At 35.3% G+C, this 25,962-nt stretch overlaps 1 protein-coding gene across 1 annotated transcript in view; it reads right to left on the reverse strand.

Moving 5' to 3' along the window:
- Odad2 (outer dynein arm docking complex subunit 2) overlaps positions 1-25,962 on the reverse strand; it is a 164,664-nt gene that overhangs the window by 40,021 nt on the left and 98,681 nt on the right. The window contains exons 17-18 of the mRNA XM_026410610.2: positions 11,220-11,408; positions 9,755-9,976 (exon numbers count right to left, since the gene is read on the reverse strand). Coding sequence (XP_026266395.2) covers positions 9,755-9,976; positions 11,220-11,408 — 411 coding nt within the window. The remainder of the gene's footprint in view (positions 1-9,754; positions 9,977-11,219; positions 11,409-25,962) is intronic.

Here is a 25,962-nt window from a genome sequence, read left to right on the forward strand (position 1 = left end):
CACAATCAGGCACAGCTTAAAATATCATTAATATTAACTAAATTAACTAATATATCATTACCTTTGGAAAGTAAAGTTACCCTTATAAAAGTTGACAAAATAGACACAAGTGTAATTTTTTAAAATCATGGATTCATCTGGTTTTAACTGCATATACTATGTCTTATTAGTAATCATATTTAATTGGCATAAATTAAGAGTACACAAAAGTGGGCAAGGGTCCCAAGAGAAGCTGGAAAATCATTAAAACTAAGGAGGAAAATAGAGCCCTGGGGACAGATTTCCAAGAGAGGATGCGAGGGTTGTAACAGGAAGAGCAGACACCATTCCACCATAAAACAAGGTTCTTCCCTGCCAAGTCCCCTCTCCCTTTGTGCTCTGCCTCATAAAGCAGTGTTTCTAAACCAGGCTCCTTCCTTCAGAACCAGCCTTAAACACAGGCGCCCACCGTCTAACACACATGCATCTGAGTATTTCAGCTCAACCTTCCAAGGGTGGTTTCTGGAACCAGGTTTCCTGAGTTCTTTCCGTATGACCTGCATTGTTTAGAGTGAGTTACTTAAGCTCCATGAAACTCAAGTTCTTTGTCTGTAAAGCTGAAATAATAACAGTTCCCAAGTTCATTGGATTATGGAGAACATTGACTAAAAGAATACATATGCTTTTAGCATAATGTCTGGCACATGGGAAGCTGAATAAATAAAACAATGTTACTTTCATTCCACCTTACTGAGCTCTCTTTTTCATCTTTTTTCATCTCTACCTCTCAAGAAGAGACGGGAACTTTACTTGGTCGGGAATGAGGTGGTAGTGAAGGCATTGGATTAGATTTAGCCAAATCAAAGTGCATTCCTTACAGTGGAGCAGAGCTTCCTGGCATGGATGAAGGAAGCAGGTATTCTATTCTCTAAGAACCTCCTGGGTGCATAATTTTTTCACAAGTGCTCCCTGGATATTTTATAAGACAACGGAATCATCTTAAAAACAAAGACATTTGCCTGGAACTCTCTAAAGAAAACTGATAGAGGGCAGGAAACTCTTAAATAGTTATTCTCCTGTATCAGAGTGTCAGAATTTTATATGCATTAAACTTGGAAGAACACAAATAATTAAGATTATAATTCTTCATTCTTACTAAAGATATTCTTAGTTTTTAAACCTTTCTGTTACAGAAAAGTGAGAAGCTAAATAAATATGAAAAAGATGCCTACTAATGAGTTGCATGAGCTTAATGAAGTATTAAAGTAGCAAAAAACTGTTTTGAAATAAAGTCACAAGCCAAATTCTGACATTAAAAAAAATGGAAAAAAAAGAGCGTCTCTAATTGCCCCTCCCTATCATTCTCTTCTCCTAATATCTGCCAGGGGAACCCAGAGTCCTTGAGACATAGACTGCAATCCAATATTCTAGTGGAAACAACACTAAACTGAGCATCACCATTATGTATGGTGTAATGCCACGTATTGATTGTATGGGTTTAGATATTTCACTTATTTGGGCATTAGTTTCCTCATCTATACTGTGTTTAAAATGGAAAATTCCCCTTGACCCATTCCAACTTTCCATGAATTTATTATATGAAAGAAAACATAAAAGGAAAGTAAGACTTCTGCTTCATGGCCAGAGAGAATAATGTAAAACAATCATTTCCATGATATTAGACATCAGATAACTAAGAACAGTGGTTTCTGAAAAAGGAAAATTAAAAAAAAACAAAAGTGAAAAAAAAGTGAATCCTCACATCTTCCCAGCCTAGTTGCTACAGAAAGTCTGCTACCTGGAGAGAGTTGACAAGCTGCAGCACAGGGAGGGAGAGCCCAAACTGAGCATGTCTTCTTAGTCAGGAGACAGAGCTGGGAGTCTGGAGAATCACAAGGACACTGGAGAGAAGACTGCTGAACACAGAACTCTGGGGTCTGCAGTAGGTGCCTCTTGAATCTCCAATGCAAGCTGATCAGCACCTGAGAGTAAACTACTTGAGGGCAGGAAATGAACCATCTGAAGAGGTCAGACAAAATAATCTGTGAAACTCATACAAAGTGAGGAAGAGTGCCTTCATTCCACTAACCTGAGCAGACTTCAACATACATGTAGTAATACGTAGAGTACCCAGAATGGTCTTGGCTCAATAGTGGGAAAGAATTAGGCCTATGCTGGTCTTGCTAAAATCATGAACTGAAAGAATCAAATTGCTTCAAAGTAACATACCAGAATCCCAGGCAAAAATCAAGAATATTTAGAGATATACTGAAAAAAAAAGTCAAAATTAGTACTCCACAGTGTTTGAAAACTCAATATGTCTAGGATCCAATGATTTATAATGAGAAAAATCAAGCAACTGAAAGTAACACAAAAATATCAGAATTTGATTATAAGTGAATCATATGTGTATGAAGCTAAAGACAAGACTCATCTTGTTAAACAGAGACATGAAAGACATCACAGGAGACCCGAATCAAACTTCAAGAGATGAAAACCACAATATTGTAGATGTAAAACACACTGGATTAAAATAAGGAAAACTAAGCATTATAAAGATAAGTGAACTTGATATAAAAATAGATACACCCTAAATTAAGATACAGATTGAAAAAAAAGACTAAAAAAATGTACAAAGCCTCACAGAGCTATGGAAAAACTTCAAGTAGCCAAATACAGGTGAAAATAGAGTCATCAAAAATGGTAGAAAGAGAGAGAGAGAAATAGGAAAAGTATTTGAAAAAATGAGTGAAATTTTTCTAAACTTGATGGAGAACTGTAAGCCCATAAAGCTAAAAATCTTAATAAACTCCAAGTCTTTTAAAAAAAACACGAAGGAAACTTCAGTGAAGACCCACCACAATCAAAGTGCTCAAAAACCAGTGGAAATGATAAAATCTTAAAGCTGTCGAAGAAAGACATGATATACAGATAAAAGACATAAGGATTATTAAGAGATTTCATTTAGAAAACAATGTGAGAATAAAATAGAATACCACATTTAAAGTTCTAAAAGGAAAATAAAATTGACATAAAATTCTGTACCCGGCAAAAATATTTTTCATAAACAAAGACAGAATAAAGCTTTTTTTTTAAAGTCATATAAATTTTAGACATGAAAGAATTCATCATAAACTCTACTGCACTATAAGAAATGTTAAAAGTCCTTTAGGTGGAAGGAATATATATCAGATGAAAATCTTTATTTATAGAGAGGAATAAATAGCATTGGAAATAGCAAATTATATATGTAAGATCTTCTTTATGTTTATTTAAATTTCTGTAAAAATTAAAAATCTGTTTACAGCCTAAAACAAAAACAATGTATTGTGGCATTTGTAACATTTGTATGAGTCAAATGTATGACAGTGATAATACAAAAGTCAGGAAGGTAAAAAGAAAAACATACTATTGTATGTCTTAAACTAAATGTTTATATACATAAAATAACTTGAAGGTTCACTGTCCTGAATTAAATATGTATACTATAAACTCTAAAGCAACCACTAAAATTACAAAAAGACTTGTAACTAAGAATCCAACAAAGAAGTTAAGATGGAAACAAATGTTCAATTAATCCAAGAAAAGACAGAAAAGGAGGAATAGAAAGAACAGATGGGAAAAATAGAAAACAAAAAATAAGATGGTATATTTTTAAAGCCAACAATCTTAACATCACATTACATATGAATAATATAAACACTCCCCTCCTAATAAAGGTAGAGATTGTCATTTAAATTAAAAAATCAAGCCTTAATTTCATACTACTTACAAATAACCATTTTAAATAAAACAACATAAATTACACCATGATCATTGTAATTATTGACATTTCTTTTAAAAGCTGTGAAATGTTACAACTTGGGTTTATGTAAATAAAATCTTCTATCTCAGTATAGAGACACTGATTTCAATGAAGTCTATACTAAAAGAGAGACAAATTGGGTCATGATAGAAAATTCTACATAATTTGTAATGTCAATACTAACCCAAATAAAATAGGAATGTTTATATTAGTAGCAGAAAAAGATTTCAAAACAAAGAACATTATCAAAGCAAAGATATTATTTCATACTGATAAATAAGTCATTGAGAGAATATAATATTCCTAAACATGTATGCACCTAGTAAGAGAGCTTATAAATACATAAAGGAAAAAACTGATAAGAATTGCAAGGAGAAATTTAAAAATCCACAATAACTAACAGAATAAGTAGTTAAGAAATCAAAGATGTAGAGTAACATTATTAACCAACTTGATGTTCTTGAACTTCATAGAACATCCAGCCTAACAATATCAGAATCTCATTCTTTTCAATGAGAACACTCATTCTTTTAATGGAATTTTAACAAGTAAATCATATTCTGAGCCATACAACAATCTTGAAAAAGTTTTAAAAATATTTATTTAAGTAATATATGTCTGACTATAATGGAATTAAATTATAAATCAATAACAGAAGAGTCACCAGAAAATACCCAAATAACTGGAATGATAGATTTCTAAATAATACACTAGTCAAAAAAGAAACTGAAAGGGAAATTAGGAAGTATTTTTTACTGAATAAAAATGAAACACAGCCTATTAAAATTTCTTGGATACAACTGGAAAAGCATTAAAAGAGAATTTCTAGAACTGAGTACCTATATTGGAAAAGAAAAAAGGGACAAATAATTATCTTAGTTTCCACCTTCAGCAACTATACAAAGAGTAAACGAAATCCTAAAGTAGAAGGGAAAACAAATAAATTTCACATTGGAACAATGAAATTTAACCCAGAAAAGCAATAGAGAACATTTAATGAAACCAAAATCTGGTTTAGCTAGAGGTTCATAAAGTTCTAGCTAGAAATTCTGTCTTCTCTTAGGTTAGGAATAAAGGGAAGATAAAATTTACAAATATCAGTGATGAAAAAGGTAAAATTTACAAATATCAGTGATGAAAAACTATGGTTTCTACATATAATAAAAGGATAAGGAATTATTATGAACAACTTTTATGCTGATATATTTAACAACTTTAATGAACTGAACTAATTCCTTGAAAGACACAAAGCACCAAAGGTTGTTCAAGAAGAAATAAATAACTTAAAAGACCTACACTGATTAAAGAATATTCTGAGTGAAAGGATAAATAAATGGTGATACATCCATATAATGGAGTACTTAATCAGCAATAAAAGAGTGAAGTATTATATGTACAATAACATGGAAGAGTATGAAAATAATTAAACTTAGTGGAGTAAATCAAACAAAAAGCCGAGTGTATACTTTATATATGCATTTATATTAAGTTCCAGAAACTGCAGATTAATCCAAAATGAAGAAAGCAAATCAATGATTGCCCAACAACAAAGAGGGACTAGAGCGGGGGAATCCAAAGGCGTGTCAAAAAACATAAGGGGATCATTATCTTCATTCAGTAATGGTGTGTGTGTGTGTGTGTGTGTATGCATGTGTGTGTGTGGGTGTGTGAAAACTTATCAAACCGGACACTTCAAATAGTGCATGTATATGTCAATTATCCCTTAATAACGCTAATAAGATTTCTTAAAGTTAAAAAAATGAAATAAGGAAAACATTTGATGTACATATAAAAAGTTAACCTTGGTGAACTATCACCTAACTCACTGGAAACCTCCATAAATTTCTTTCTCACTTTAAGGAGACATAAATAAGTAAAAAAAAAAAAAAAAAAAAAAAAAATTAAAGGACACATATAAATAAAGAGAAGAAAGCCAATCAGAAAAACTCTGTGTCCATTCACTGACACCTCTTAGGTCTACCTTAAGTTATTTAGTAGCCTATGATCACCAAGTAGACTATCCCCAGAACTCCAAAGAACACAGGAAATGTGCGAAAAGGACTCAGAACTGCTCAGAACTGCAAAGTTACATTAATGGAAAGTATATTTAGGTAAAACATTAAGTACACAGACACTGAAAATTCCTGGGTGACTTTGGTCTCTAAAATCCATTCACTTGACTCACTGACATTAATAATATTTTTGTTTTCTTACGTTAGCCTTCAAAAACTATGGGGCAGGTTCTGGATTCTTACTCCTGGCTCTCTGGCCAGTACATGGACTGAGCCTGGGATGTGGCCAAGACAGGCCTGTTGACTGTACCCACAATGAATCATACTACTCTCCCCCTTTGCCCAGTGCTGGGCAGACTTCTGATAGTATTTTCTGCAATCTTTTCAATTTCCTGCCTTTCAGAAAGTTATAGCTGGAATGTAGCTTTCACCTACCTGGTATAGACATTTGCAAAAACAAATCCAATGTCACCATGGGGAAAGGAGCTTAATGTCTTTCATGGGTGCTCATCATCTCTATTTGATCACTTTTTCTGCCTTAGGAAAAGGCTTGTGTTTGCTCAATTTTTCCTACAACTTCCTTTCCTCCTTATATTACTCTCCTGAGTTATAGGTTTGTAACAATTAGTAAATAACTTTGATGTATCTCTGAGACTTTCCACATTTTCAATCCAGTTTTCAACAACTCTGCATCCACATTCACAAGATTTTGCAACGAGTCAAGTTCCTCGGCTGATACCTTTGATCAGTTCTGTGTAAAAATCACGGAGGACACAGTGAATTTTTCCAAACATATTGTGTGTACCAGAGCAGAGCAGGGGAGTTATTGGTCCATTTAGAAGAGATTCTTCCTCGGAAGGCTCCGTCCGACACAGGATTGTTTTTCAATATAATTGAATCAGGAAATCTTTATTGACCTCTCGACAGTGTTTAAACACAACCTTTGAAGCTCACTCTTTCTTTTGCTTAACCTGTTAACTTCTCAAGTTTACTTTGACAGCTCTTCTTCCTAGTTTACGTGCCCCCAAAGTGAAAATGTAGACATTTCCCAGGCTTCTCTAGACTCTGCCAAAAACATCTTACCCACCCTCTCGCATGGTTTTATACTTTTTGGCAGATAGTTTCCAAATGTCCCCCGTCTCCTTGTCTCTAAATTGGCATTGTCTGGTAAGGAAACCACTAACTACTAATTATTTTGAAACATGGCTAGTCCAAAATCAATGTACTATAAAACACAAATTGGATTTTGAAGACTTAGTACCAAAAAAAGTATAAACAAAATAGTAATTTTATATTGATCACATGTTGAAATAATAATATTTTGGATAAATTGAGCTAAATAAAATATATTACTAATTTTATCCATTTATTTTTATGTTTTGCTAAATTATGACTATTAGAAAATTTAATATTATGTACATGGCATTTCTACTGGACAGCCCTGCTCTACACCTAAAATTCAAATGGGCCATTCAAATTGAACAGATGAAAAGCTGAACTCACGGTATTGTAGCCGCTCAAGCCTGCACCTTCACTGTTACTACAGCAAAAATATCAGTAGTCATGAGAGATAGATTGCATAACATCAGCTGTTACTGTTGAGGAAACTGTAGGACAAAGGCGCTAACCCTAGAATGATTTACTTATGAATAGGGTGACAGGTAACTGACAGAGCCTGGTAATTGCAGAAGATTCTGTCAACATTTGTCATGTCAGCTGCAGCAGGAAAGTCTGCAGGAGTGGAAAATAACACAATAAGCATTTGACCAGAGAGGGGCAGTAGCAATTAGGAACAAAAGAGCCTGGAATCTGCCAAGAGTGAATGATTATGCATTCAAAGTCAGAAAAAACAATTGCACACTGGAGACATATTCACTGTAGGTAAGTGAATCACCCTAATTTGCAGAACATTTTTCTTGCATTATTGTAGAATGGATTATTCTTCATTTAGCCTGAAGTTTGGAGTCATTTGCTCTCTTTCTTTTATTACCCATATCCAAGCAACTAACAAATCCTGTTTATTCTACTAATCCCAGTACACCACATTCACATATTTTTTTTTCTCCTTAAATATAACCAGAAAAGGGAAGCAATAGGCTTCCCACACAGCCCTGTGAGGTCTGGGGCTTAGAGCAGGTTGAGAAAAAAGGGGACAGGTCACCTCCACAACATACATTCATGCCGATAACGCTCCAAAGCAAGGCCTGCCTCTGTATCATTGCAGATGGCCTTGCCAAAAAAAAAAAAAAAGTCCTATTATTTACAGTTATCCTCCCACAGACATAACAGTAGTTAGGAATGCAAATAGATGAGACAGACCCCTTGATCACCAAAGATGATCTGGGAAAGGCTCTGTGCACAGCAGAAGCACCTTCTTTGCTCTCTCTTTAATGTCTACACACCTCCATCATTCTTATTTCCTTCATTTTCTAATAAAATAAGCTGTGTGGGTGGGTGAACACAGTTACAACACTTTACACAAAAGAGATTCTGGATTATCTGTCGATTTGCATTAGAAGAACTCCTTGAGGGTGGCATAGATGCCTGGCATCTAATGATCATCCTAATGACCATGCAAACCTTATGAAATCTGAAAACTTTCTGAGCCGTCTAGAAATGCTCTTCTTAAACTAACTGGGAATTCTCTAAGTATGTGCTATGTGTCAGACACTTTACCAGGCTACTTAACTTTTGCCGTTTTGTTTTTGTAAAGGCTGTATGCTTACTGCATCTTAGACTGTGCCAATCATGTTCAATAACAGAATGTATAATTTTAAATTAGAAATCTCTTCTTTTTGAAGTGTGAACATAGTCACATAGAAGTGACAATGTTTTCATTATTCTTTAGTAACTAGAAGTTAACATTCCAATTTTTTTTTTATAATTTACTTTTTAAAATTGCTCCTTAGTCTAAAAGGTGCTTTTTATGCCAGATTTTTGCTTGACGAAGTACATAAGCCTAACTTATGTGTCACAGAAACAGATTTATAATGGAAAGAATGATATATTTAAATGTAATTTGGGTTTCATTTCAGAAAAATTAACATCACATCTTTCAACTATAATAAGTTTGAAGGATGAATTAAAATAATTGCCTAAAAAATTACCAATTGGCATTTTTAAGAGTATTATTCATCTTAGATGTTTCATATTTAGCATATCTAGATTTGACTAGATATGAATAACTGGAAATTTAAAATCTTATCTAAAATATCAACTCAGGACATAACATTTCAAAGTGTGAATGTGTCTGGTTGTCGTTGGTGTCAAATTAAGGTAATAAACACTAAAAACTATATTGTACAAGGAAACAAGCTATTGATATTTTAATATTTTAATCAGTTTTTCCTGATGCATGTAAGCTGTTTGGGTACTCTAAGTATTTTTGTACTTATTACCATCAAAATATTCTAGGTAGTTTCCAATGTGGAGCTTCACTAAAGTCTACATGCAGAAATTCTTCTAACTGTATATTGGTTAAAGGCAAAAATGTTTGACGCAAAGATTTAAAACACAACACTGTCTTTGAGTTGATCCTTTGTTGTTATAGTAAAGACTTTTAAGCTTTAGTCTAACAACAATTTCAGTCATTTCTTTTGCTGTTTAGTTGGTGTCTCTGCATGTGCCTATTATTTTTTTAAGTACTTGCTAAACAAACAATATATCAAATAGAATTATGAATACTAATGATTGTTCATGTCCTATACATTTTATTTAACCTAATTCAAATTATAGAATGATTAATTATTTTATGAAGTACATTTATATGCTTTGATTTAGAAAAATTTTGTATTCCCTACAACTTTTCTGCAGCACAAAACCATGTTAACACATGGCTCCAAATATAGCTATGGTCCAAGCACTTTTGTGCATCCAAGAAAAGCTTCATGTCCCTTCAGCTTCTTTCCAACCTGCATTTACCACATTTGGACTAAACCATGAAGTCATTCAACTGTACCTTTACTGCGCCATTCTCATGCATGGTGATGCAGTTATCTGCATCTTCTGAGAGTTGATACAAGGCCTGAGCGGTTGCTCGATGCACATTGGTGTCATTTGATTTCAGGTAGCGCACCAAAGGAGCCACTGCTCTGTGCTCGCCAAAGGCCACTCTGTTTCTGCCCCACATACAGCAACGCGAGACAGCCTCTGCCAGATGACGCCTCAATTTATCATTATTCTGCACAAAGAAAACCAACTTAAGAAATGTGCATTGTAATCACCCTGTGGGATTGCATGTATGCACTTTATGCTTATGGCCACACTAAGATGCAAATGAGTTTAGAGGGATGTGGTAGCTGGCTACTTAGGAGGTGTTTTGAAGGAGCTAGTATTGTGGTGGGTCACGAATGACCAAGGTTCAATTCTGAGTTGTCTTTGTACAAACTGGATTTTATAGAAAACTGGATATTCTTCAAGGAATACCCCACATAGCTGGGATAAACGGATTAATTCTTCTTCACCTTAGGAATACTTCTACATCTTGGTAACACACCTTGGGCCCCAAGGGGATGAAGACAGTGTAGCAAATATGATAACATAATTGGGGTCCTCCATTTTTCTTTCTGTATACCTTGTGCAGATTGGATCCTTTTTGTATGTAATTACCTTCTACAGGTAAAACATAACTGAATTGGACATGGTCTCTGTTTAATTGTACTATCCTCCTGACTCAGGCAACAACTTGGTGAACTTAACAATCTAGCAGATTCTCTTAGGAACTCAAAGTATCCCATACCAGGTATTGTTCCAGTGTTTGAATATCTGCTCTATGACTTTTCTGCCAAGTGGCAGTCCAGGCTATGCTTGAATACCTCTGGTTAAGATGAAGTCATTGTCCCTCAAGGCTGCCTATTCTATCTGGCACAGCTTTAGGTAAACAATACAGTGGTTGCCAACACCTTCTAGCTTAAGAATGCTACCAATCCAAGCTGGCTAAGCGGAGGAGGTGCCACTCAACTTCTAATGTTGGCGTGAACAATAAAAATGATGATAGTGGCAGTGAATAGGTAACACTTACATAGTAGCACTGCTATTTGCCACCACTTCCCTTGCCAGTGACAAAGAAAAAACAGCCCCTTAGGATGAAGTTGTGGCTCAGTGGTAGATCTCGCACCTGGCCTGTGTGAGGAACTGGGTTCGATTCTCAACACCACATATAGGTAAATTTATCAATTAAATAAAGGTCCAACAACAACTAAAAAACATTTTTAAAAAAAATAGCCTCCATTCTACAGGAGCCTGCATATTAACATTTTATCATTTCAAAATATACTTTTGCATATCTAGGTTTCAGAAAAATTAAGTGTTAAGAAAATCGCATACTACATAAGCGATGGATATGAACCATGAATTCAGGTCTCTGGGCTTTAAACTCACGATCTGACAATAAATATTAAAAATAAAAAAGATGTGCTACTTACTGTATTTGCCAGCTTGGATAATAAAGGAACAACCCCATGATCTGTAATAACAGCTAAGTTTTCTTGATCTTTTGCTATATTGGTAATAGCAGCACATACGCTCGCCAAAACTTCTTTATTATCCGATTTCAGTAAATTGACAACAAGTTCCAAACCACCAACAAAGGAACGAACCATTTCTCCAGCATCCTAGACAAAAATAAAAAATAAAGGTGGTATCAAAAAATAACCTATATTTAAGATCTTTTTCCAAAGGTAGAAAGTTAAAAAAAAAAAAATCTGTGAGGTATCACCTTTGGGATGAAAGACAAATTAAGTTTAATTAATTTTTATATTATATATAATTTCAATGTATGTCTGTGTAAAGTATATGTGCATATATGTAATATGAATATACATGTATGAATATATATATACAATATACACACACAAAATATTTTGTGAGAGTCACTGTGTGATCTACTAAGGACACAGAGTTAATAAAATACAGTTGTTTTGTTCTTTGAAGCCACTGCAAACAATGAATGAGCCAACAGTTAACTACTGCTGTTAGGGGTAACACAGGGTTGGGTCCTTGCAAGGCTCTGGACACAATATTTTCATCATTTTGTGAATATATGATCTTGTTTACATGGTTCTGTTTTGAAAACACCTAATTTCATATAGATTCTTAAATCATGAGCCTTGAACTGAAGGCCAACAGTGCTGTAACTCATGCAAGGAAGCTCACCCAATGGACAAATTTTCTCCGTAAGGCACATCAAAGACGTCACAACCAGTGAAACTCCACAAAATGTACAACCACAAAAATGGGATCCTAATTAGAACAAGTGAGACTCCACGTCAGTATGTCAAAGTACACTCCCCTGTGACATACAGCTAAAACTTTTAAAGCCCTAGTTAGAGCCTAGGGATGGAGTCTAGTGGTGAGGTGCTTGCCCAGCAGGTTGGAAGCCCTGGGTTCAAACTCCAGGATTAAAAACAACCACAAAGAACCCTAGGCAGCACTGCAGTACTAGACCATTTTTAAGCCTTGAAATAACTAACAATATATACAAAAGTATGAAAAATGTGGCTCAAAGACCAGAAATGGATACTTGTTGACAATATGAGGGCTGAAACAAGAAGGCAAAACATTATCTTATTCATGCCTGGAACATGCACGTCAGACAACACCAAGTTTCCAACTTTCTGCACAGGTCAGAGAATGACTGTAAAAACACCCTGAATATTGGTGTGGGGGTTACAAATAAATTTTAGCAAGAATTCATCAGTAACATGGAGATTATATATTCTCTCTCTCTCTCTCTCTCTCTCTCTCTCTCTCTCTCTCTCTCTCCTCTCGCCATTCTGTTGGGTACAATGGATGGGGAAGATTGATACTGAGAAATCACATGTGTAATGAGTAGCCCTTGGGGGGAGCAGGTAAAGGTGTTATGAATACACACAGGGGATTTCAGCTTTTGTAAAGATTCAAGGATTGTCTCCCCAAGAGGATCTCTGTCAGTTAAAGCCTAAGGGCCTTCCATATGAAGGGGGTTATGGATGGATGACACTTCACAAGATACAGATTCATGAGAGAGAAGGTGGTTCCCCCCACCCACCCCAGTTCAGAATGGTTATAGCCTAAAATGAGAAAAGGAGCTTGGGAGAAAATGAGACTGAAGAGGTGACATCTTGAAGGAGCTGATAAAGACTTGGTGGAGTTTGGAGCTTCTTTAAAGGCATTTGAAAGTCACAGAAGAGGCTTAAGTATGGGAGGTACTACTTTTATACTCTAGGAAATCTCTCAGGATTATGGATGCAGAGTTGGGGTGGGGACAAAGAATGAGGTTAGGAAGTCATAGGCTATTTCACGAGTCCAGACAACAGGTTGGCGATAGAGTAGAGGAGGGGGATGATCAAAGTCTGCAGAGAAAGGTGTGGATTGGGGAAGCCTCATGGGAGAAGATCAAAGTGATTGATGACTCCCATGTTTCTGGGTTGACCCAGTGGTGCCGATGTTGGAAAAACAGTTTTTGTTTTGTTTTGGGGGGTGGAGAAGGGTGAGATTTGGGAAGAGAAGACTTAATTTGAATAAAGTGACCACGGACATTTAAATGGACATATGCAGGAATTGGAAAACAATATGGGTTTGGAGCTCAGAAATATGGATTTGGAATTCACTGGCATAAAAATTGTGACTCTGAAACAATGATTATAAAAGAATGAGGAAATGTGATCAGAATGAGCTGTGTCCTGGTGTTCCAGGTATGGGCAAAGGAAAAGAACGTCACAGGACCTTGGAAACAGATGTTTGAACACAAACCCCCACATCCCACTGAGAAACTGTATAAATGAGGGTCTCTAATGTCCACCAATTATTTGGCCCCATGACTTTCTTACATAATAGAAATTAGCATCTTTTGAATCTCAAATGTATGTCATACGTGCATAAAGGCATTTGAAAGTATTTCACATAAATTACCCCAGTTAAGCCTCACCATCACCTGGCCAAGTAGGTATCAATATTTCCATTTTAGATTTTTTTTTTCATTGAGGTTTCACAGATGTTGAACTTCATAAACTAGATTGCAGGAACTGTGTCTTACTCAACTTAGGGATTTTTTTGAACCAATAATTGAGTTGTCTCATCCTCATGCCCCCAAATTCTCCCACAGTCTTCCCAGCCCTTAGGACAAAATTCGAACCTGACACACAGTTTACATGCCCTTCATGCTGTGCCCCGGCTTAGCTTTCCTGCCTTGATGGCCCCTCTCTAATAGTTCCCCACATGACTTATAATCACTGCCTTGGGACTCATTCCCTGAGAATGTGATTCATTAAGTCTGGGTGGGGCCTATAAAAATGAGTCTTTGTAAAAGCTCTCCTGGTGAGCCTGAACTTGAGCCAGCGCTGGGAACACTGCTTTATGCATTAAGTCCTCCAGGTTTCGTGCCCTTAAACCTGCTGCTTGCACATGCCTCCACACCTTTGCACATGTTGTTTTGACTCCCTTCTTGGTTTGGGAATTCCTACACATCTTCAGCTATCAACTGAGGAATCATTTTTTTCCTGGGACTGTCTCCTAAACTTCAAATCTGAGTCAAGCAGATCCTCCTATAATGCTGATTTTTCTGTTTTATAGAAATGACCACTCTTCGTAGCCATAGCTTAATCATTTTCCTTTGACCTTGAACTGTAAGTTCTAGGAGGGCAGGGACTCTTTGTTTTGTCCATCATTGTATGCCTAGTGACTATGCCAGCTTCTAGTCGTCAATACGTGCTCAATTAACGTTTGTCAAATTTGATTGCAAACTCACCGCTATAACAGGAAGCTTTCACTGCAGGCATAACAAGCCAAACTGAGCTGCTAGTAAGTAGTGAAGGTAGGACCCCACGCCAGGTGATATGCAAATGTAAGAACAACATATTGCCTCTCCTGATTGCTGTGTGAACAGATGTGGGCAATACTGGTGGCCTAGTGCTCAGTGCCAAATTTAAATACAATTTCTACTTCCAAATTCTGATGTATTCACACAATTATTTGAAAAATACTTAATTGCTATTTTTTTAGAATTCTACAAATAAAGCTTCTCATGTAACACAAAAGAAATTATATTTTCAACCACAGTCTGCACTTATCATGTTTCTATGCATTAGGATGTAATCAAATCATAAATTATAAACATGATTTTATTAATCTCCAAATATTCAACACAATTTAATCCTAATTATCCAGAAAGGGTAATCCTAATTACCTTTCAAGTCCTAATTATCCATGTTATAGATAAGGAAAAACCTTAGAGGAATTCATTAATATGCAGTGAGTGGCAGAAGAGGGATTTGAATCCAGATCTGTCTAATCCCAAAGTCCCTCTACCATATTACCATTGAGCTCTAGCCACATACCTGGTTCAAAGGAAGTTGTGTGCCATGTAAGGTCCAAATAAAAAACAATTGGCTTTCTCACAAAATTTCAGGGAACTTCAAAAACATAGTCCTAATGCTCGACTTCTCTGATTCCATCTGTGTCCATCTTATACCTTAGTCAATTACAAAATTAAAGAATTTTTTTTCCCCAAGAACTAGAGGAATTCTGGAAAGATGGTAATTGCAAAGTTTCTGAAGCTTCCTATAATAACTGAGCAATGAGTATTAAAAATAAAAAAAGACATCTATGCAGTAATATGAGGTGACAAGATATCCACACTGACTCCAAAATGAACAGACTGGGACAAACCCACAACTTGTGAACAAGACCACAACTCCAGGAGGTTTGATGGTGTGGGTACAGTTGTCACTCTCTGTAGCAGTAGCTGAGTCCCATGAATACTGAAAACTACAACACTTGGCTCTTGGGAGGAATGACTGGCAATTGCATCTAAATTGAGCAGAGCAGAAACACTGGGATAAAAGAGTAAGAAAGTCCAGATTTTTTTTTTAAAAAAAAAAGAGGAACAGGACAGAGCAGCAAGGATATATTCTCCATCACTGTGAAATGAAAAATGATCCCGATGATGTGAAACTAGTAATGCTGTCCTGCTCACAGCTCTTCCCCTCCCCAAAACAGGAAAACTTGTTTCTCTTAATAATGAGCAACATAAAAAAAGATAGTCAATTTCTATGTGGAGTTATTATAAGGAATTAAAACATAGAGAATAAGGAAATAGAAAAACATCCTTATAGAGAATGAAAACACATTAAGAAGCCATGAAAATTGTAATGCAATGTGTTTATTTTATTTATTTATTTTTCTTAATGCTGGGGATTGAACCCAGAGCTTTGCTCATGTTAGAAAAGTGCTCCACCACTGAACTATAGCCTCAGCCCCTAGTAACATTTTTAAATGAACTAAAACAAGGTTATAAAAGCAATGGATAAAAAAACAAGTTAGAATCATGAAAATCCACAAATTAGGTGATTAGGATGTGACTTAGGAGAAGCAAAACTTCCACAAAGGAGAAATGAAAGAAAAATTCATCTTGGAAATGAAGAGTCAACTAGAAGGAACACAAGAATGCATGAACACAATGGCTAATCTCTTTAAATAAATAGAAGATGTGAAAACTGCAAAGTAATGAAAAAAGAACTCACAAAATATTCAAGAGAACAAATAGGCCGAGGAGATCTAACACACGTGTGTTTAGAGTCCCCAAGAAGGAAAACAAAACTATACAATGGAGAGGATTTTTGAAACTATAATTCGAGACAACTCTCTCTTGAAAGAAATATTGAGAGTATATTCAAAAGTCACTTTTTGTACCTGGGAAATTTTACTTGGAATGGGGTAACATGAAAACACATTCTAACACAACTGTTGGACTTTAATTAAAACACACACACACACTTTGGTTATTTAGGCAAAAAGACCAAGTCATTTGTAAGGAAAACAATATTATTCTTAGACTTTTCAAAAGCAATCTTTATGATAAATAAAAGGGAATAATACATCTAAGTTACTGAACGAGAGAAAATATTGATCAAAGTTCTCTCATTGAGCCAATTTGACATTCAGTGCATAAAACTGTTATAAACATGGAAGATTTGAGGAAGTGATGGCAACATAAGTATGACCTGAGAAATCTACCTTTGAGAATGAATGTCAGACTTCCAAAAAGACTAGAAAGACATCAACAAAAGGACTGTGGGGTTTTTTTTTATTGTTTTCTTTTCTTGTATTTAATATTTGATCAACACGTATTAATTGTACATATTGATTCTGTGTGATATTCCAACACATGCATATAACATACACTAGACAAATCTAATCTCTCTTTATCCATACCCCACAAGAAAACTTTCCAACTTGCCTTAATCACTTTACTATATTCAGGTTGATTTTTTTTTTTTACTTTCACAGTTGAGAGAACATGCAGTACTTGTCTCTATCTAGCTTATTTTCACCTAACATAAAGTCCTCCAGTTCAATTCATTTTGCTAGCCAGAATTTCATTCTTCATGACTAAATAATATCCCATTGTGTATCTGTGCCACATTTCTTTTACCCATTCATTGATGGGCATCTAAGTTGATTCCATATGTCAGCTATCATGAGTAGTGTCACAACAAAAAAGGGTATACACATATCTATTTGGTATGCTGATCTCATTTCCTTTGGATATGTCCAGAAGAGAGAATACTGAGTCACATTGTAACTCTCTTTTTAGTTTTTTGAGGAACCTCCATATTGATCTCCATAACGGTTCTGCTGATCTATATTCCTATCAACAGTCAATGAGGGTTCTTTTTTTCCACTTCCTTGCCAACATTTGTAAATTTTTTTTTCTTTGTAATAATAGCCATTCTAACTGAAGGTCAGAGTTAGGACTGTGAATTTCTTAGAATTCCCTACTGATTGCATTTCCTTCAGGACTATCTCAATCCCCTTCTCAGGACTGATGTTTTAGTCAGCTTTTTCATTGCTGTGACCAAAAGACCTGGTAAGAACAAGTTTAGAGGAGAAAATGTTTATTGGGGAGGTCATGATTTCAGAGGTTTCAGTCCTAGACAGTCATTCCCTGGGCCCTGAGGTGAGGGAGAACATCATGGCAAAAGGATGTGGCAGAGGAGAGCAGCTGAGGCCTGGTACCAGAAAGGAGAGAGAGAGAGAGAGAGAGAGAGAGAGCAAGAGAGAGAGAGAGCGCTGTGCTCCCCAAGAACAAAACATACACCACAAAGGCACACCCCCAATAACCCACCTCCTCCACCCACACCCTACCTGCCACCTACAATTTCCACGCAGTTAATCTCTATCAGTGGATTAATTAGTGGATTAGGTGAGGGTCTCATAACCCCATTATTTCACCTCTAAACTTACTTGCATTGTTCTCACACATGAGCTTTTGAGGATGCCTCATATTTAAACCGTAACCATTGGTCACGCCTTCCCTCTACACTCTTACAGATGTTTTTCTCCAAAATCCATTTCCCCATTTTTCTCTGCTTGCCAAACCTTGATTTTGAATGTCTGCCTCATACCCACAGCATCAGGAGGGGTCCTCTGGACCCCAAGGGCAATTCTGGACGAGCCCACCCCTCTCACCCAAGTCCCCTCCACTTGCCAATTATTTGTTAAGGGTCCAGTTATAGCCAGTGAAATCTGAGATATTCTCTTGTAGTCTTCTCTTGTAATGTTTTGTTAGTTGTAAGGAATTTTCACAGGTCACACTGAAAACAGCAAAAGGAAAAGAGACTGGGACCTTGATGTGACCTTGTTGAGTTTCTGGACCAACTAACCCCAAAGTCTGATTCTGACATTTACAGACAAAGGCATCTTTAGCTCTTTATTGTATTGCAATGATTTTCTTATGGGTCCCTCCCTCCATCCATTTGACAGCTTTTCAAGAACAGAGGTACCTGCTCTCCTTTTCTGATTCTCCTTGGCAGATAGGCTCCTGCCTGTCACACAGTGGCCAGTCAATAACTGTTTATTGAATTATGCAAACAGAAAATGAGAACTACAAGTTTAAGACCCTTAGACATAGTAATAAACACTAAAAAATAATATTATCTCTATATGGTAGAATATAAATCGGTAGGATCAGGTCCATAAGCCAAATTCCAAATGGACCTTGCTTCTCTGGAGTCAGCCTCACAGAGCCTAATGAATTCCCAATTCTCTCATTTTGCTTTATCAGTAGAGACAATAAGCCACAGCATTGGGGCTGTACTGGGAAAAGTGACAAAAGTGATCACATCTCCCTCTGATCCAAGAACTTCCTAAGGAGCATGGTATGAGATACAGGGAGCCAAAGTCTCCGAGAGATCATGGGCCTCGAATCTCGAGCTTGCAATCAGCAGGACAGAGAAATGTTAGACTCAAAAGCCTTCCCGCCAAAGTCTGTTTATTGGTTTTGAAGGTGTGATTTCTTTCTTTTCTCTTTTTCTTTTTGAGTTTAAACATTTTAAACATATGACGTCTTGCCGGCCGCATAGTTTCTATGGAAAGGGAGACAGTATATTTGAGGATGGAAAAAAATAATTACTCTGCCAAAACTGTCTTTCCCTAGCGCTAAACGACTGGGCAAATTCACCACATTTTCCACCTTCTCACATATCTTAAAAACTAGCCTTTGCCAGTTTCACCACTGGTACAATGCTGGTTATGCACAATTCAAATATTCGTCTATAACAGAAAAGGCCTTAGTAATAATAATAACTGCCTAATTTCTCAAAGTTAAAAACGGATTCCCGTAGGCTTTAGTTTCAGGTGACCCTCACAAACCTGCCTCAAGGAGGCATGATATCCTCAATTTATAATCACAGAGGCTCAAGGTTCATGAGTAGTTAACAACAAAACTAAACGTTAACCTAAGATTTCTTGAATTCTGTAGTATCTTTTCACAATATGCTGTGCACTTAGCCATGGAAGCCCTCACAGTGATAATACTGATCAGATTAAGTCCAGTTTATCATCAGAAGAATATTCACAATTTGGGGAATTAATAATTCCAAAAAAGATAAAGTTAGGTTGCCAATGGCATTTCCTGAGACAAACAAAAACAATCCCTGAAAAAGAGAATATGAAACAGCTTTTTAATACTATTAAAGATGGAATGATTAAATAAGTAGAAAAAGGTGTCAAGTTCAAACTAAACAGAAAATCAAGTCGAATGCACAAATACGATAAAAAAAATGTAAAATAGCCCAAATACGGACATTTGGCTAAAATTCAACTAATAGGAAAATATTAAGACATTATTTACAGATTAATGAATAAAACAGAGAATACTGGTTGTTTTGGCACAGAGCAATTAAATTAATGGGTATGAAATTCTTTCTCTTGCCTCCAGCAAAAAGAACTGGCAGTTTTCTGATGAGGTGAGATATACATAATACAACTTTAAAGCACATACAAGGCAAGCGTAACATGACTTAAGACAAAAATTTTTAACCAGAAGAGCTATAAAAACACTGCTCTATGCCACATAGAGACCATATGATGCATAATATAGCATTTGAAAAAGATTTAAAAATAGCACATGGCATATAAAAATTTCAAAAATCCTACACTCACATTCGAATAGCATAGCATGTCAGAGAAACCAAAACTGAACAGGCAAATCTTGTCCTAAATGCATATTCAATAAATTAAATCCTTTTAAAATTCTAAATACACTGTATATATACTCCAGGAGAACAGGGTTTGTTTGTGCTGCTCTATCACAATAACATCCTTGTTCTTTTCCCAGTGGTTAACAAATCCTAAAGTTTAAAAAAAAAATATTGATGAATTAGAATTACCTTATACTCTCAAATGTAGTTTTTCAAAAAAATCAAAATTAGAATATCAGTTATAGTGCTTTTCCTTATAAGCTGAAGGAAATATAAATTAATTTCGGGTAAAAGAAATGATATGATCCTTATAGTCCAGATTTACATAGCAAAAGCATATTAAAGCTTTGAGGATAGTTTTATCCAATTGACTCTCAAGAAAAATAAAGAATATAAATTGATGCTCTCTTTTTTTTCTACTTTCCTAACCTAGTACAAGACAATTTTCTTAAATATCATAGGACAACTGTAATTTTTCCATTTTACCACCTCCTATGTTTATTCTGCTTTAGATGCAATATTCTGTTAATGAGGAGGTCTAAATTGTGAGGAACCATTGTGTAACCAAAGGCTTACAGAGTTAATTATGTGACATTCTTAACCAATGACGCATTTGAAAAAACTTTATAATAAGTACAAGGTGCTAAATGAAGGTAAGTCATATTATCATAAAATAGCTATTATTTATAAGCTACATTTGTATATATTTGTATTTTTGAATCATATGTATTTTTATTTTTTAAAATGTATATAAATATCTATATCTATTTAAATTTTCTCCTTGCTTACACTCAATAACCCACAGATTGAGATGAGTAAAGCAAAGTCCTGCTCAGATTCAGACAGATGCTTCTGAAAAGTGAATTTTATGAATCAGGCTAAGAATAACACATGAAACAATAATTTTCACAGAATAACAATTAGCTATATGAAATATCATTCTGCAGAAACAAGAGATTGCTTTCCAAATGTTTACATCTTGGGTCAGTTATACCACATTTTCTATAAATATGTGGTTAGCATGCCAATTTAGCATGTGAGAGTCTATTTAACTCATAATGAATGTGAAGTATCACATTAAGTTAATTGTAACTAATCCTTATCTTCATGATGTGACATCATTCACAAGTCTGTGGGGAAGGATAAAGTAGAGCTGTATGTGATTGAAAGTAAGTTATTGTCAATTTAAGCTAGAATACGGTAACTTTAGAATATCATATACAATCCCCATTAGTAACCACAAGAAAATATCTATAAAATATGCACAAAGTAAAATGAGAAGGAAATCAAAATGTCACTGTAAAAAATCAACTCCACACAAAGGAAAGAAGTAACGAAGGAAATGAGGGACAGAAAGGCTAAAAAACAACAAAATAGCAAAAGTAAGTGCTTCACTGTTAGTGAATTATTTAAATGTAAATGGAACAAACTCCCAATCAAAGGACAAACTGACAAAATGCATTGAAAGACATTGCTATTGATATAACAATATGCAGTTTACAATATTCACCTGATATCTAGGAACATGCATAGGTTGAAAAAAGTTCATGCAAATAGTAATCTAAAGAAAGCAGGGATGGCTGTACTGTTAACATACAAGGTAGACTGTAAGCCATAAAGAGTTATAAGAGACCGAAGAGGACAGAAGGTTCAATTCAACAAAATATAATAATTACACTGGAGCTCCAAAACAGATTAAGCAAACAGTGACACAATTGAAGGGAGAAACACACAGCTTCGAAATCCTACTTTCAATCATGAATTAAAAGAAAGAAGGTAAAAATGGAAAACAGAGGACCTGCACAACACTGAAGACCAACTGGACCTAACAGACATATACAAAACACATTGCAACAGCAGACTACTTATTTTTTTCTAGTGCATACTGAACATCCTCCAGGATAAACCATGTGTTAGTACACAAAACAAGCCTTAAATTTTTTGAAAAGATTGAATTCATATAAAGTATCTTTTCCAAACACAGTGAAATGAAACTGGAAATCTATAGCAGAAGGACAATTGAAAAATTCACAAATAAGTGGAAACTCAACAACACATTTGTAAATGATCAATGAATCAAGGCAGTAACTACAAATAAATAGAAACACAATAAAGAAAAGCAATGAAAATAAAAGTTGGTTATTCCAATAGATTTATAAATTGAGAAACTTTCAGCTAGATTGACTTGGATTAAAAAAATAAGAAATTACTAAAATCAGTAATGAAAGAAGGCATATTAAAACCAATTTAACGGAAATAAAGGAATTATAATTATATGTGCAAGTAATTATATGCCAACAAATTGGATATCCTAAATAAAAATGGAAAAATTTCTAAAAACATACAATCTAGTAAGACTTAATCTTAAAAAAATAAAATAAAAATAAAAACCTTAACAGACCTACATGGACTAGGAAGACTGAAGCAGTAATTAAAAACCTCCCAATAATGTAAAGCCCAGGAAAGGTTTCACTGAAGAACTCTACCAAACATTCAAAAACAAATTGAGAACTGGGTGCAGTGGCACAGGCCTGTAATCCCAGCGGCTCAGGAGGCTGAGGCAGGAGGATTGCAAATTTAAAGCCAGTCTCAGCAATTTAGTGAGGTTCTTAGATACTCAGCAAGACTCTTGTCTCTGAGAAAATATTTTTTGGAAAAGGCTGGGAATGTGGCTCAATAGTTAAGTACCCCTGGGTGGTTCAATCCTCAGAACAAAAAAAAAAAAAAAAGAATTAAGATCCATTCCTCTTCAACTCTTCCCAAAAATTTGACAGAGAGAACACTCTCAAACTCTTTGTATAAGGTTAGCAATATTCCAATACCAAAGCTGAAGATGCTTAAAACAAAAACTCAAGAAATACCTATAGACCAAACATCTCTTATGATACTGAAATAAAAATCTCCAATAAGAGCTGGGGTTTTAGCTCAGTGGCAAAGCGTTTGCCTAGTGTGTGTGAGTCACTGGGTTCGATCCTCAGCACCACATATAAATAAAGAAATAAATAAAGATATTGTGTCCATCTACAATAAAATTTTTTTTAAATCTCCAATAAAATACTAACATACCAAGGTCAATAGCATATTAAAAGGATTATAATACCACAATATAGTGCAATTTTAGTCCTAGAATACAAGGATAGTTCAATATATTAAAGTCAATCTCTAAATAAGCCACAGTAGCAAAATTAAAACCACATCATCAATGTGGCATTTGACAAAATTCAATACCATTTTATGATTGAAAAACATCTCAGTAAACTATATATAGAAGAAAACTATCTCAAAATAATAAAAGCCACATATGAAAAACACAACAGTTGACATAGACAATGATGAAAGACTGAAAGGTTTTCCTCTTAAAGATTAGGAACAAGGAAAGTATATGCAGTTTTAGCAATTCTATTCAACACAGTACTGGAAGTTCTAAGTCAGAAGAATAAGGCAAGAAAAAGAAATTCAAAATCTCCAAATTGGAAAGAAAGAAGTAAAATTGCCTTTGTTCACAACTGATATGATCTTATATGTAGAAAAACCTAAAGATGGTGTTAGACCTGATAAATAAATTCAGCAAAGTTGAAGGATACAAAATTATCTTGCAAATATCAGTTGCATTTCTATATACTAACAGTGAACAATCTGAAACAAAACAAAAATAACTCCTTTTATAATTGTATCAAAAAGAATAAAACTTAACAAAGGAGGCAAAAACTTCCTGCATTTATGGACTATAAGATTTAATATTGTTAAAATGTCAGTCATACCTGAGCTGATCTACAGATACTATGCATAATCAATGACTATTTTTGAAAAAATAAATAAATCCTTTCTAAAATTCATATGTAATCTCAAGGGGATCTTGTAAAAGAAAAAAATTGTAGATTTCACACTTCCTGATGTCAAAATTTACTACAAAGCTACAGGGATCAAAACAATGTGATCCTGGTGTAATGCAATAAAATAGAGATGTACATAAACCTTCCTGTATTTTGTCTGTTTCAGCAAGAATATCAAGACCATCTAAGAGGGAAAGGACAGTCTTTTTAACAAATGATGCTGGAAACCTGGATAGTCACATGCAAAAAGAATGAAGTAGGACCCCCTCTACTGTATACCATACACAAAAATGAACTTGAATGGATTAAAGTCCCAAACAGAAGAGCCCCAATTATAGATCCTGGAAGGAAAAAATCCAAAGCACAACATAGTCAAAGTTCTGAGTTTGGTAAGTTTAGATCCAAAGGCAGTCACAAGGTCCTTGGTTCAGATTTTATAGGAGAAAATAATAAAAAGACTTCCAGATAGGAGACCCAAATCTTGTTCACTTCTTGAACACAGATGTACAAAAGGGATTCCATATTCATTAAAGAAGGTGGACAAACATTAGGCTGCCATGGCTATTTCTAATATGAATTTGTGCCTGCAGAGACAGTGATGAACCAACCTGGTGGCCAGACACTAAGCCAGGGACAGAGGAGAATTAGAGCTATTGCCAGGACAGAGACTTATTGGGTAGAGAAGCAAACTTGCCAGAGAACAGTCTTTGGAAGAAAACAGCCATGCTTTTGACAAACCCAGCATATCAATTTGAATCTAGATAATTGCAGAATACAAAGATAATCTCTGCCAGGGATTTTCTCACACAAGAATTTTGAGTCATGGGGCCGGGGTTATGGCTCAGTGATAGAGTGCTTGCCGCAATCACATGTGTGAGGCACTGGGTTCAATTCTCAGCATCACATATAAATAAATCAATAAAATAAAAGTCCATCAACAACAAAAATATAAAAAAATAAAAAAGAACAGGTGGAAATAAAAAATATTTTTTTTAAAAAAAGAATTTTGAGTCATTAGAGAACTTGAGGCCATGTTGGAAAACAGAAAGGGTCCTCCTGGTGTCCCCATCTCTGAGTCTTACAATCTTGTGTGTTCTGTGTTGGCAGTGTTGAAGTTCCACAACCCCAAAGTCTCATGGCATCCTAGCCTCCCAATCTTGCAGTCCTGCAGTCCCAGATTTTGGTGTGTGGTCCTTTGATCCCACTGTTCCATGTTCCAACCCTGAAGTACCAGTGTCCCAAAGTCAGGTTTCATGGATGGTCACTCCCACGCTCTCCAATTCTAGTCCCGTGCTCTCAAAGTCTGCAGAGGACTGCAGTCTTACAAAGATGTACTCTCACTGTCTAGCCACCCTGTGGCCTCAACATATCCAGATCTTGCAATTTTGTAATTTTCAGATATAGCAATCTCTTCGTACCTGGTCCCAAGACCTGCTAGAGGCAAGATTTGATTTCACCTACAAAATGTTTGAAGTCAGAGGTGACCTGAGTTTAGTTAGAAGTTCAACCAAGGTTCCACCAAATTCAACTTTTTGATAAGACCAAAAAGATAAGCCTCAAAGCCACTCAGATAATTGAAGATTGAGCTGAGTACCAAAAAGTGATAAACTTGGGCTTCTGGAATGTGATTTCTAAGGTCTTCATAGATGAAGAAAGCGGTAATCCTGCTTCCAACAAATTCAATATTTTATTTCATCAAATTGATTAACCCCTTATTCCTGCTATCCAAGGAAGGAAAGAATGCTTCTTCTACTTCAAAAATCTATATACATAACATACTTACATACAATAGCACTTTTAAAATATACGCATTTTTTTTCTTTTTTTAAAACCAATATTCTTTCTTTGAAACAAATAAGAAATAATTTCTATCA

This window comes from Urocitellus parryii, chromosome 9, assembly GCF_045843805.1.
Source record: "Urocitellus parryii isolate mUroPar1 chromosome 9, mUroPar1.hap1, whole genome shotgun sequence".
In the NCBI taxonomy this organism is placed as follows: Eukaryota; Metazoa; Chordata; class Mammalia; order Rodentia; family Sciuridae; genus Urocitellus; species Urocitellus parryii.